Below are 15,322 nucleotides of genomic sequence, written 5' to 3'. Positions count from 1 at the left end.
GTCAGTTACTGTCAGCCCAGTATAGCTTTCACAAATCTGACACTGTGTTTAAATAATCTTTCACCTCCCACTTAAGTATAGTCATTTTTGATCTAGACCTGGTTCAGTGTTCCCTACATTAGAAAATTGCAGTGAAATCTTTTTTTTTTTTTTTTGCATTATCACAACTAGAAATGAGAAAAGATGGTTTCACAAATTTGAAGGTTGGTTTCAGACAATGTTGAGGCTATACCTGAAATGTCAAAAAAAGCTTTCACCACAGTAGGAGGTGCAAAATTAAGAATTGCGGTCATTAAGCATTGCAAATTATGTTTCCCTTAACTTTCTCCTTAACTATTGAATTTGAAACTATCTTCAGCGTCGTAGTAAACTTCACGCTTTGAGGATAAAGGCTGGTCTGTTGTGCTGGCTCTCTGTAATGTTATGTAATATTACACTTATCTTGAGCGCATAAAATAATTAAAATAAGGGAATGAATTCATCAAAATGAGGGAATTAATAGACCAAAACAAGGAAATGAATTAACCAAAATAAGGGAACAAATGAATCAAAATGGGGAAACAAAATTTATCTCACACTACTCTTTGGTACATGCAGCTGCAGACATGCAGACAGCAGTACGGAGGGAGTACTGCACCGTAAGGTAAAGAAGTGGTGAGTTTACAGCTCACAGCAACTTGGTACAAAACACCCTCTGGCTGTTTGATATCAAGTGTCTGCAAAAATTGATCTTGTGCATTTGTGATCTACTGTTAGCACCGTTAGCTAATGCTGCTGTCGCAGTGAATGTCTCGTTAAGGCCCTTCAAACTTAAAGATTTTATAAAAAAGCCGAACCGTTGAATATTTGTATTAAAGTTCTGAATCTGAGTTGGGTACAGCCCTAGTAGTATGCCAGATTAGCTGCAGACAGACAGAAACACACACTCACATATGCAAGACCAAATGCATGATGTCCTCCATACTTATGCCTTGTGGAGATAATGAACCCATCTAACTTGTACTGGTGGATAAGTGCCAGTGACTGATGTTGCAGGTCAGTACTTACTGTCTTTTCAATGGCTGTGTAGTCAGGTCCAAGACCTCGCAGATTTATATCAGACTTTAGCTGCTTGTAGTCTTTAAGACTGTATGCCTGAGAGAGAGAAAAAGAGAGACAGAGAGAACGAGAGAGAGAACGTGAGAGAAACATCAAATGACACTTATGATTACTTAATTTGAAGCTGACTTTTGAATTCCATTTGTTTTGAAGGCTGTCAAAATGGCACCAAATAATAAATTCCTGACTGCAATTTTTATCCATTTTGATGTCCGTCATTGGGTTCAAATGGTGCATTGAAAAAAAATCACTAATAACCAAATTACAGATAAATGTCTAGGACATGGCGAGACAGAGCCTCAGTGTGAGTGACAGTGTCTTTATCAAACATGTTGCAGCATTCCTCCTTTTGGCTTAGTGGTGGGGCACACAACTTTAAATGTAAATGTGGTATTTTGTATTTATTTCACTGCTAATTTTTGAAAAAAAACATGCCTTTCCAAACCCCCCCAAAAAATTGGCCATTTTCAAGATCACCAAACTGACACCATTTATCATAGGCGGAAACTGTAAAAACAAAGTATCATTTAATTTTCATATTTCCATCGCATAATGACACAACCTAGACACATCATGTGTTATTATACAGGTTTGTGAAAAAGATTTCCATGACTTTTCAGAACTTTCAGCGTATATTTAGTTTTCCAAAACATTGGCCTGGAAATTGCTATTTGCAAATTCCATTACTTTTCCAGGCTTTTTCATGACCGTATATACCCTGGAGAAAAGCCAGGGGCTGAGCAAATCAATGAGGAAGACTTACCAATGTTAAATACTAAAACAAATACAAAATCAGTAAGTGGTCAGTATTATTATTGGGGAATCTGCCAATAATAAATCAATGTACGGGAAACACTGCAGGCACAGCTAAATGTAGCAGTTTCATTCTATTGTATTGTACATTTTAGTAAGTAAGTAAAGTTATTTAATATAGCACCTTTCATGGAGCAAGGTCACAAAGTGCTCTTCAGGAATACAACTGTTAAAAACAAGACCATAAAAACAGTTATTAGTTTATTTACCACTTTTCTAGGCAATATATGATGCTGCTGAAATAAAAGTCATAAAGACTTCATGCCATGTGCATTGCTTTTGGAAATATGCCTCATGATACACAGTCTGGGCTAGTGTTAAAAAAGTGCAATAAATTGCAATTTTGAATCACAACATTCAAAAATTGCAATACACATCCAATAGGCACCTAAGTATCATGATGGTATCGAATCTGGAGATAAGCATATTGTCTGTCATGGTTTGCGTGTGTGTCATCATATGTGAATGGCTGTATACAATCCACAAGCTGCCCCAAACAAAAGGGGACTAATAATTCCAGTTTTTACTGGCTGCTTTTTGGAAGGAGGATTTCAGTTCCAGTTTGCTTTAGCCATCAGTCATGGACACAACAGGGTTCCTTTCTTTCCAAGCCCTCTCCCCTCTCTCTCCAACCCCTAAGTCACGCTCATCTGCTTTCACGCCCAGGCACTGCAGCAAGACTGTTTTACAAACTGAGTCTGTAATCTTGTCAGACATGATGGCTTACATGGTGGGAGTGATGGGAGGTCAGAGAGGGAGAAGTATTGGCCACCGCAGGATGAATATGTGGAGGCTCCAGAGTGAATACAGCTCTAAGCACATAATCATGCTTTCTAGCCTTTCTTTGGTCTACTTAACTCAATTGTTAGGTGATGTGAAAAAGAATCTGATACACTATCAATATAATCAGTCTGTCTTGTTACATGCTTGAATTTCCCTTTTTTGCCTGTTGTTTGGGACTTTTTGGGTGTATGATTTGCCAAGAGCATGGCCAGCCATGTTTTAAGGTAGTTACTATCAGGGAAGGTGAGAAATCTCAGCACAAAGAGATCACATAATCTTCTTATATTATGGCATAAGCTGTATGCAATGTTTAGAGTAGTTTTGGCCGGTATCATGGTATTACGATATACCACGGTTTATCCAATACCGTCATTAATACAGCAGCTCCTCCTTCAATTAAAGTCATTGTATGTAGTGCACAGCACGCACCATCAGAGCTCAGTCTCCGGTCTCCACTGGTGGAACAGGCAGCTAAGCTCAAAGACACAGGGACACGTAGTGGTAGAGAGAGAAGTTACAGGACTGTAAACAGCCAGTGGTAAGCAGGCAGAGAGAGACTGGGGGGAATAACAGCATGTTTTTTTTTTTTGTTTTTTTTTTTACATCTAACTGGATTTACTAATCAGATTACAAGCAAGAGTTGGTTTGGTTTGTTCCAAAAAAAAGGCAATGAGCAACTTGGCCAGACACGGCTCAAAAATTAGCAAGAAGCTAGTAAATGGTTACACGAAAATTATCTGAAATTAGCAAAAAAAGATATAAACATCAAGGAACAAAAAAAACCCTGAAAAAAACAGACGAAAATTACATATCTACATATATATATATCCTTTTTTCTTCTGTAATATGGTTTTACAAATATAATTATAAAAATTATAAATATCCTTTTCTGGACTTATTTTATTTTATGTTATTTAATTTTATTTCTATAATCCTCTGTCTTTATAAATATTAATCTTTTCATGTCACTGTTTATTAACTTCTACTAACTTCGCACAATTTTGGGGACATTTCTTGCTAAATAAGTCATTGCCTTTTTTTCTCATGATTTTTTTTATTAGAAATCAAACCAGGTCACTCAGGTTATAAAGGTTTAAATATATTGTGAAAGACATTTGAATGCAGCACAAATAAACTGATGCATAACTATGCATAACTTTGACCTTAATGACAAGGATTAAAATAGAAATTCAACCCCTGTGCAGATGTCATGAACAGAGAAATTAGCTATAGAGACCAAGAACCTTATTTGTACCAGGCTGTACACATGTTTTATTTCAGCTGTTAAGTTTTTATTTAACATTGGGGTCTCTAGGGATAGACTAATTTTGGAAAAAGCCTCTTGAAGTTTTTGTCACATCTATGTTGGCTTAATTTTTCAGCCCTGGAGATTTGCTTAGTAATACATGGACAAGTATGAAAACAATTCCATTCATGACGCAGCTGGTTATCTACACAAATGCGTGGTTAAAAGCAACCATATCTCCGGCCTAAGAGAGGGGAAAAAAACAACAGCCAAATCATTAAATGCAAATGGGCATCTTTAGTGGCCCTGCGCCTCACAGACTCTCTCCCTTCTAATCACCTTATCCTCTAACACATCTTTAAATGGCTTTTCAGAGCCTGCAGCTCTGTGCTTTATATAGTCATCATCTTATGGCAATTAAGTGGAGCTTAGTGGAGCTAGACAATTAACCTGATGTTATGTGCCCTTAGTCACCAGAACTCTCCTGCTGGATTAAGCTGTCCCTGCATGGAGAGAGTTGAGGGGATTATTTGGGACTTCAAAGGGGCATTTATTTGTGTAACCTCTCGTGTACGTGGGGATTAAAGGGGAATGCTACTCAACTGAAGAATTTATGTGTTACTTTTGTGAAACTGCATAATCACTTCTTATTTCTGAAACTGGAACATAATTATTCAGTGTGTGTAGAGTGGGTTTTGTGGCCTTTGAGCTCTGTTTAAACACAGTTCAAAAATGCATGCATTTTAAACAAATACTTAAATGGAGTTTTTTTTATTATCTATGTAACAACCCAGATTAGATGGCAGACAAACTAAACTGATTAGAAACAAGTCAAACACTCAGTATCCCTCCTTTAAGTATACAAATGAAGTTTGCAGACACACCAACCTTGTAAGTGACCCTTGCCCTCAGCTGCTTCTGTTTCTGCATCTGAACCAGGTAGCCGTCAGAGCTGCTTCTGTGAATGGCTGTGTTCACACTCTGACCAGGGCTCAGGTCAGACTCTTCCCCTGTCAGTGATGGTCGTATAGGGGGCAGAACTGTGTAGCCACCTGAGCCCAGTGACGAAGGGGTGGTGGGTGTCCTGGGAAGGTTTTTGTGGAATTGTTTAGTGTGAACCTCATTTGGACTCCACTTCTGATCCCCTTCTTCACTGGATAATAGCCCTTTTAGCATAGTTGTCCTGAAAAACAAAGTTATTGGTGGATAAATACTGAATACTTTACTAGTATTGTTTTATTCCACTGCCTTGTTATAATCATGAATATGTTTGTGTTGTAAAAAACAAACCAGGCATACTGTGTATTCTGATTGCATGTATCCTTTGTGGGGCTTGATACTGAACTAAACTTTTTAACTGATTAAACTATAGACTTAATATATAAAGCTGGACAAAGCATCTCCACCTAGTTCCACTGTACAACAATGAAGCCAAAATATTCCGGATACAGCTGCAGCCATCTTGTGCTCATGACATCATTCGAGGCCAGAGTCTGTGCAGTAGCGATATTGGGGTCCCCCCTTACATCCGTCTGACCAATCACAAGCAGCGCCATATATTACGAGCACACTGATTGGCATACACAGCTGTCAATCATGACTTCAAATCCCATTTTATAGCATCAAATTATTATTTAAAACAAAACTCAGAAAAATGAACACTTGAACAAACAGGGTGGTAAGAACTACCTTATATTACCGAAATCATCCTTAAAAATGCAATTGTGTGTGTGTGTCCTTTTGGGTTTTATGTTTGACCCATGTCCCAATCCAGCCAGTTGCCATTCAAAAGTTGTCAAATGGAGCTGCTTTGTCTGTGATTTCAGCGTAATATACGAACGCCAAAAGCTTGTTTTCATGGCAGAGTGGGGTCAGTTTGAATTGTGGCCAGACAGAACCTTTCACGGTGTAATGATACACTTGCCGTTGGCTAAACGGCACCTGTAGTGGCAGTATTTTAAGCCAACAGGTGGTGTCAGTTGATAATGCGGCTGAACAGAACCTGCCGTGGCCGTACAATATGCCGTTGAACTGCGACAGATTCAAACGCTGCAGAGAATAACAAAATAGAAGGACCGCGAAAGCCACTATAGGGCGGGCAGGAGGGGTGGTGACTGGGTCCAACAAAACCCAGACTTTTGCCTGGAAGCCCTGTGTTTACATACCGTATGAATGTAGAGCCAAACCATGATGTCCTTTCTTGTCCTAACCATGTGCATTTGTTGCATATACTTTACCATGTGCCGTTTGTATTAAAGGCTCAGACTATATTTAAGGTTTATTATTTTTTAGTCGTATCTGCTGGGCATCAGAGATGATAAAGGAAGCACTAGCGTTCGCTTGACATTGTGTTGAAGTTGTGTTGAAGTTAGCGAGGGCTCTAGTGAGGGGTGTTCCTGTCATTGAGATTCAGGGTCACGTATACCTGTTGTTCCTGTGTGATCCAGTTTCAGTCGTGTCAGTATGAAGTGGATGACGAAATGCACAAACCTGTTGCAGCATTGTTTATATTTGTAATTTTAAGCACACATTTGCACACCGTGATGTGTGGATTTAATTTAATAGCGGCTATAGTAATTTCTATTGGGTGTGATGCCATTGCAGTAGCCTCTTTAAAGCACAGGGTGCCACCACTGGACTTTGTAGCCAGGTCAATAAGTTAAATTTGTTTTCTGAGAAACAATATTCTCATATATATGCAACTTTAAGATATTGATTCTGTTGAGATGATTGTTTACGCTTATTGTTATTTATGTTTGAGTCTTGGTTGGTTAATTTAGTACATACGTTTATGCATACTGTATATATAGAGACATTTCCTTATTCATAATTTTAAGTAGTTTATTCCCTGTTGCTGTTTATATGTCAGTTCCTAATGGGGATTTATTTTATTTGTTATCACAGACTGATGACAATACTGATTTTAACTACCGCAATAAATATACTGGAACACAGCACAGTTCTATGAAGAATTTACATCTCCGCATCTTCATTCCTGTATCCTGACCGACACACCATCCTGTTTACTGCCCAAATCCTAGATGAACTAGCTGTGATAAATTACCTAATGAACACTGACGTAGCCTAATCGTATCCTTGGGCTTTTCTTTCCTAAATTTAACCACATGCTTTTCTTGCCTAATCCAAATCATGTGCTTTTGTTGACATCCCGGTTTTGGTTGCAGCATCTTGGAACATCAACAGTAGATGAAGTAGACATAAAAGTCCACTGACAAAGTGGCAATATGTGACTACTTGGGATGAGAACATGTTGCCCGGTCACTAACATGATGGGAGTGGGAATTATGTTGTAACTGCAGCCAGCCACAAGGGAGTACTCGAGATGTTCTGGCTTCACTTTTGAAGAGCTGCCATGACGTCCATCTTTGTAAACAGTTTATAGTTAAAACGATGACACTATGACAATAGTGACCAGACAAAAAAGTTATTCACGTGGTGTATTAGATACACTGGTGTACTGGACTCATTCTCTTTGCCTCAGTGCTAGTCATTTTACATAAACCACAAATTTGCTGTCATTTATCATATTATATAACTGCTGTGTTATGATTGCTCTAATGTGTCTGGCATTTCGGTCTGACTGGTATTATTTGATGTGGCAGTGATCGAATTTTCCCAATAGGATCTTTAAAATGTAACATCTCATCTTTGAGCAGTTAAAAAAAACAGTTTAAGCAGTTTACCTTTGCCATTGTTTGGGGCTACCCTCCAGGTTTTGGTGGTGAAAATGTGCCTTTAACCCTTTCCGAGATTTTCCTGGGTTCATTTGTTGACATCCCGGGGACAAGGCAGGTTCAGGTTCAGGGACGGGGCTCCAATCAGTATAACCATGAAGAGATGCTAAGTTAATGATGTCATCCTGGCCCCTCTGCTGGATGAACGGAAGGAGCTGGGATAAGGAGTTGAGCTGGATGTTTGGGTGAACGGCGGGGACCAAAGGCTGTGATGGGGTCATCTTTTGAGGGTTGGGCTGACTGATAGCAGCTGGTGTTTCCGATGGGGAGCTCAGACAGTCTCCCCGTTCAGCTCTGACTACCCCAGCAGGGTACTGCTGCTGTTGAGAGGGGCTGGGGTGCTCTTTCTGCCGCACTTTCTTCCCTTTGCTGATCTGGGTGACCTGGGGTTAGAGAAGGATTAACAGTTTGAGGATTACATTTTTTCATTCATGTAGAATATCCAAACAATTAAATGGTACTGATACAGACAGGATTGATTAAAGGACTTAGTGACTTTAGTGTGCAGTGATGTAAAGGGTTTAGAGAACAGGATCATAACATGAATGGTAGTGAGCAAAGCATTGTGGGGTTTTAGGAGAAGGAAGCTACAGTTAAGACTGAGTGCTGGAAGATGACACAGTTGAGTTCATATAATATCCTGCTTGAAAACATGGTAGAGTAGAGAACATTTTCTGCTTAGTCAATTGGCATAACCTTAAACATATACCTTAATCAATGGCCTGAACCTGAACCACAAATCCACAAACCAGTGCTGAAAGTTTCTGGTAATGACCACCTTATTTTCAGTAAATATCACAATATAAAACACATTTTTTTCTGTTCAAAAAGTACAAACAGTGGAAGACAGCCACTACTCACCCATCTTTTTACTGGTTATGTCATAAGTATGGTCTGGAACAGCCGATAACTTACGTGGTTTGTTTACCTGATGTTACAGAAGTACATATGTAATGGATTCAGTGTGGACAGAGAGGCATGTTCTTGTTGTCAGAACATGGTGTTAGGCCTACATATTTGCAGAGGGAAATGTTTTTACTGGACCTTGACACCTGAGACATTTAAATATGTTGGGCATCAACAGATTTTATTGGTAAAAAGTCAAATAACTGAAAGCCTGAGTGCACCAGCACCGATGATAAAGCCTCTTGCTGTTTGAGAGACACAAGGCGGGCTTACAGTAACTCTTAAATTGCAAATTTAACATTGGTAATATAAAATATGCTTAATGGAATTTTGAAAAAACTCCCATCTATCGCAAAAAAGTTTTATGCTTGCATGAGGTAGCATTTTAGGCGATTTGAAAAAGCCATATTTCGCAGAAGCGCAATGGAAATACTTTTTTGCTTTTATAGGTCACATGATGAATGTGAAACTGGCTCCCTCAGGCATGATGCAGCAGGTGCTACAAGAGGTGTTACTGTAACACGTAACTCCAAAAGTTGAGCGTATAACCTTTAAGTTTTGAATTCACAGTTCCTCTGTGAAATCGTGGACTATCACCTCCCAGAAATCTCTCATATGTGGCCGCTCCCACGTATAAGGGGCTTGCCTTTCCATTATCACTCGCAACACGCCTACGTGGCCTTGGACTGGAAACAGTAATGGCTAGTGTGGTGGCTGCAATAGAAATAAAGCTGCTAATGTTTTGAACATCCATCGCCATACTTCTTGGAACGTTATCACCACAGGAGAAGTCGCATGACATCACTCAATGGAAATGCATTTATCTCGCAATTGTGTTTTATCAACATTTCTAAAATATCACTTAAGTTTTGTACAAATCTGTAAAGGAAAGCCGCTTAAAGAAAACAGAGCTACAGATAGAGAGAGGGACAAAGAGAGGGGAAGAGACTTTAAGAGAGAGCGAGAGAGAGAGAGGAGAATTTAAATTGTATTTATTGTATGTTTCTGAAAGTTATTAATAACTTTATCAGAATGCTGCTTTGTCACTTTATGAACTGCCTTGAATAAACCTGGAATATTTTAAAACACGCCTTCCTGAACTGCCCAACCACCAAGTATGTACGGATTGGGGATGTTTATTCTCTAAAAGTGGGCCTTATTTTTATCATTATAACATCCAGAGACTGCACTGCTGCTGTTCAGTGTTTAAATCCTCTGCATTCCTGTGAGATATGCTAACTTGCAAAGTATAGCTTGGCCTTTTTCCAAAGGTGGGGTGGAGCACAAAGCATCACCTCTCAATCTCCCTATTTACACCACAAAAACAACAATGAACATGAGCTCTAAATAACAACAATTCTTTCCCAGGTGTAAGAAGGGCTGGAGCTCTTCTTTGCATGATCTGCCCAAATTATTTAGCAGGAGGTCTGTGAGCAAGTGTCTCATGCATCTAATGCCGCTGATTTAGCAAACACCAGCTTTGCCTGTTCCAGAGGGAAGATATTTATTCTCATCTCCTTGGCAGTGTTAAGGTGGCTGCTCAAGTGTTAAAAATAATAATGCTTCTCCAATCCTCTCCTTTTTCACTCCCACTACTGTTTTTATTTTTTAAATAATCTCTGGCAAGCCACAATGCAACAATGCCATCAATGATTGAAAGTGCCCCCACTGTGCAGCAGCTAGGTGGCCCCTGATGGATCTCAGGCAAATAAGCTTCCATACATACAATACTGCAAAACCAACTAGATTTTCACAGTACTGACTTGGCCAGTGTTAATTTAACTATGAAGAAACATGATCATGAACAACCTTTTGTCCACAACAATAATGAGAGGTTGATGATCTTGAAATAGATCTTTGATAATAAAAACTATGACAAAATGTATTCTTTCTTTTTGTTGATGAGATGAAACTTAAGTGTTAGTTGTGTGCTATCAGACATCCAAATAAGAGGAGAGAAGAACAGGTTGACCCTTAAAAACCTGAGCAAATTGGCTTGATCTTTTTCAAAAACATGGGATGAAGGCAATGTGCAACAAAAGAAGAAATGACCCCCCAAATTAGCAAGAAATGATTAAAAAGAAAAGTATCCTAAAATTAGTAAAAATTAAAAATAATAAAATAAATTTAGTAAAATAAAAATAGTCATAAAAGAGAAAAAAAGAAAGTACAAAACAAACAAAGGAAAGGAAATGACCTTTAAAAAGTTTTTAAAAATTTCAAACATAATTTTCTGAATCTACAAATTTCATGCAATTTGTAAAACTTTTCTCACCAAGTTGCTCATCACCTGCTTTTTGAAAGAACTCACATCAATTTGCTCAGGGTTCAATACTTGTAAAGGTGTCTTAAAGCAGCACAAGAAAACTGATGTTGCTCCAGGTACCAATGGGTTTACTGATTTGTGAAATGTATTCGGAAAAAGATTTAAAATTACGAAGCTGAGAATGGCCACGCTTACAATTATTTTCTAATAAAGCATGAGCTAAACTAAATCGGAGTGCCAACGCTTTGGTAAGCACCAGTAAATAGGCAGCGGTACAATGTCGCCATCCTCCATTAGCACATGTTGTGAGCATTATCTTTAAACTCATCACAGATGATGTTATTGTCAGTGATTGTCAGTGAAGTTCACCTTTGACCTTTTGGAATACTTGAGTCATGACCAAAACCATGTTTTTTGAGGTCACAGTGACCTTTGATCACCAAATTCTAATCAGTTCATTCTTTAGTCCAATCAGACGGTTTTGCCAAATTTGAGAACACTCCCTTAGGCCTTCTTGAGATATTGCTTTTGTGAGAATAATAGGGAAGTAGGGTCATAGTGACCTTGGCCTTTGGCCACCAAAGTATAACCACTTCATTGTTGAGTCCAAGTGAACTTTGTGCCAAATAAAAAAAAAAAAAAATCCCTCAAGCTTTTCCTGAGATATCATGTTCATGGTAATGAGACAAACGGAGTCATAATGACCTTGACCTCTGACCTGTGACTATCAATGTCTAATCAGTTCATTCTTGAGTCCAAGTAGATGTTTGTGTCAAATTTAAGGATATTTCCTCAAGGTGTTCTTGAGTTATTGTGTTCATGAGAATGGGATGTACGGACAGGCAGACAACCCAAAAACATAATGCCTCTGGAGTAAGAAAGAATAAAATATTTAATTAAAACCTACACCACTGCACCTACTCTGGTGTATCAATACTGCACCCATTACTGTCAATGCCTGCCCTCTTCAGCCACATCATATTACATCAATTTGCTGTTTCAGTAGCTCCTAATGTAGCCGTTTGCAGCATGGAAATATGGTTTGTTAATGGTGTAATGAAAATCATTTCGTTAACTTCAAGACTCCCCTCAGCGGCAGAGGACCATCGGAGTGGATCGATGGTATTGACAGGCTGAAGACTTTTGCACTGAATGCCACTAATTCTGTCAGCCTGAATAGATGAAGGTCACAAGGCATGAGTGGATCGAGCTGTAACATATCCATCAATAAGTGTGTTTGTGATTGCATATAATAGGCTGAGATGCTGCTATAATGCAGGGCACTGTTGGACAAACCACATAGACCTTGTGTTCTTTCAGTATGTAGGTTGCATGGCTTTTGAGTGCATTTTTATGCTTTTGGTAATTAACAGAGCTATACATGAACCCAGTGACTAAATAGGGCAGGGATAGTCAATTTGTTTGGCTTGGGGATCACTTTTGCAAAATGACAGGAGGTGAGGGGCCGGTTGCAGCACATCCATACATGTTTCTAGGATTTAACGATCTTTCTCCGATTTCTAGAGTTTTAGGGCGTTTATAGGATTTTAAGACATTTTTAGGACTTCAGAACAATTCTCCGATTTTAGGACATTTCTAGGATTTAACCATGTTTCTCAGATTTTAGGACATTTCTGGGATTTAAGGATGTTTCTTGGACTTTAGGACATTTCTTAGACTTTTGAACGTTTCTAGGATTTCAGGACGTTTCTCAGATTTTAGGACATTTCCCTGATTTTCAGAAATTTTTAGGATTTTAGGCAGTTTCTAAGATATCAGGACATTTATAGAATTTTAAGACGTTTCATGGCTGTTTTTAGTATTTTAGGACATTTCAAGGTTCTTAAGACATTTCAAAGATTTTAGGAAATTTCAAAAATTTTAGAATGTTTCTAGGGTTTGGGGACTTTTCTAGGATTTTAGGACATGTGATTTGAGGATGTTTTTCGGATTTTAGGGCTTTTCTAGCATTTTAGGATTGTTTTTTGGATTTTAGGTAATTTCAAGAATTTTACCATGTTTCACAGATTTTAGGTCACGTTTCTAGGATTTTAGGACATTTCGAGGATCTTAGCACATTTCAAGGATTTTGGACCTTTTCTAGGATTTTAGGATGTTTCTAGGATTTCCAGGATTTCAGGACATTTCTGGGGTTTAAGGACATTTCTAGGATTTAACCATGTTTCTCAGATTTTAGGACGTTTCTAGGATTTAAGGATGTTTCTTGGACTTTAGGACATTTCTTAGACTTTTGGCCTTTTTTTGGATTTTAGGATGTTTCTCAGATTTTAGGATATTTCTGAAACTTTAGAACATTTCTCTGACTTTGAAATGTTTTGTGGATATTAGGACATTTTGAGGATCTTAGGATATTTTGCAGATTTTAGGAAATTTCTCAGATTTTAGGATGTTGTAGGAATTTTAGAATGTTTCTTGTATTTTAGGATTTTTCTAGGATTTCAAGACATTTCCAGGATTGTAGGGCATTTGTAGGAATTTAAGTTTTTAGGATGTTTCCAGTAATTTAGGACATGCTGTTTTATGCACTCTGGCGTGTTATGTGTACTCAAAGTACAAAAACAGTTCCCAGTGTGAATCACTTCATTGTCACTGTTAATTAGATAATGGTTGGAAGACTACCCGGCACTTTATCGAAGGACAGATTTGGCCTGCAGGACATAAGTTGAGTATTACTTAAATAGGGGAATCTTTTTGAAACGTCATAAAACTTAAATATTTGGGTGGTGTTACAGATGATCAACGAGGATAGAGCAGTTGTTCGAAGACCAGGAGCAGGTGTCAGTGACTACTGCATGTCCGGCAGTGTACACACTCACATGCACACAAACACTTTACGCCTCTCACCTTTACCCATTCCCCCTGCCATTGCCTTTTGTCACCCATTATAAACATCCCAATCAGCTGGAGCAAATGATCCAGCCTGTATTGCATTTTGAGCATGGTAAGCTGTGTAATATCTTTTTTACTAAATTGGGAGGCTCGTAATTGCTTCTCTGCAAGACGATGTCACAACAAAGTCTGGCAATTGCGGCAAGCTGTATTACCTCCTGTACCCGGGAAACATCTGCTTTTTGCAATGAAGACTTCAAAGGGGCTGTGGATCTTGAATTGCATTTAGCTGCTATTGTGGCCAGCCCAGGTAATCTTGATTAGGTGTTTAGACTGAGGCAGGGTATACAGTGGCAGAGAGCTCCCCAGAGCTTTGGTCTAAAGCTATTAAAAGATTGTACATTATGTTGCCCTGGCTTTGAAGTGAGGGCCTGCGAGAGGAGTAGGGACTCTAAGGGGTGAGTGCAATAGCACAAGATTGATCTGCTACTTCTGTCTTTATCAAAGGAGGCCCAGGCCCCGATGAAGCCAATCATTGCTCCTGCCACTCTGCCACTTGGCCGAGCTAAACATTTGCTGCATTAGGAAATTGTGTACATTTAATAACATGTCTAATTATCACAAGTTGTCTTCAGATGGCTGTGCTCTTCAAAAGACCAAATGGGGTATTTTTAAAGGGCCTGGTAACAATTGGCTGGCCCGGATTCATATTGATTTGTGAAACCGATGTGATTTGTACATGGAGTGTTGCTATCTTTTGCAAAGGAAGTACAGACAAGGAAGGACGAGAAGAAAAGCTTTGTGATAAAATGTGCGGTTATCATAATTATGAAAAGTTGTTTCTTTTTTATAGTAATGTTATGCTTGAAAAATCCAGGGTGGAGGATAGGACAATTCAAAATTTTCTTCTTTGATCTTCAATATCTCATTTAACCCTTGGAAACCAACATCACTTTTCTTGTGCTGCTTTCAGATGACTTTCACAAGCGCGTAAACTTTTGAACTCTAAGCAAGTTTCTTTGTCCAAAACAAAAAAAAAAAAGGCAATGAGCAGCTTGGTAAGTGTTCCACAAAGTGCAAGAAATTAGTCAATACCAAAAATGATTTTTAAAAAGCTAGGGAAAATGGCTCAGAAAAGAAAAAGAAAAAAGCAAGGTACCATAATTTCAGAATTAAAATTATGTTAAAGAATTATACATTTTACACACTTTTTTGTTTTTTTTATACAAATTTTAAGGTAATTTACTTTTACTTTATACTAATTTCTTGCCAATTTTGGGGTAATTTTTTCTTTCCGTGTTCATTGCCCTCTTCCCATGTTTTTGAATTTAAAATAAATGGATCTCTGTTTTTAAGAAACCTGCTCATGTTCACATACAGCAAATTTAGATCTGTCCCAAGTTTGTTGAAATATCGTGTTTGTTCCGCTTTGGGATGGATTATCCCTGTTAGCAGGTTGATCATAATGCTGCAACAAACTACAGTTTTTACACAGATATCATATATTTTGGAGAGTTTGTTTCTAAAGTCTGGTTTTAAAATTACTTTGCTTTCAACCTATTTCCGATCAGCTTTGTTGATACATTATACTGTTGCAACAACACA

The 15,322-nt window shown here is 38.3% G+C and overlaps 1 protein-coding gene across 1 annotated transcript in view; it reads right to left on the bottom strand.

The window, feature by feature from the left end:
- jhy (junctional cadherin complex regulator) overlaps positions 1 to 15,322 on the bottom strand; it is a 28,322-nt gene that overhangs the window by 5,256 nt on the left and 7,744 nt on the right. The window contains exons 3-5 of the mRNA XM_042499623.2: positions 7,645 to 8,078; positions 4,829 to 5,123; positions 1,049 to 1,134 (exon numbers count right to left, since the gene is read on the bottom strand). Coding sequence (XP_042355557.2) covers positions 1,049 to 1,134; positions 4,829 to 5,123; positions 7,645 to 8,078 — 815 coding nt within the window. The remainder of the gene's footprint in view (positions 1 to 1,048; positions 1,135 to 4,828; positions 5,124 to 7,644; positions 8,079 to 15,322) is intronic.

The sequence above is a fragment of the Plectropomus leopardus genome, chromosome 15 (assembly GCF_026936395.1).
Source record: "Plectropomus leopardus strain MGB_pleo_1.0 chromosome 15, ASM2693639v1, whole genome shotgun sequence".
In the NCBI taxonomy this organism is placed as follows: Eukaryota; Metazoa; Chordata; class Actinopteri; order Perciformes; family Serranidae; genus Plectropomus; species Plectropomus leopardus.
This window is presented reverse-complemented; position numbering and strand designations above follow the sequence as displayed.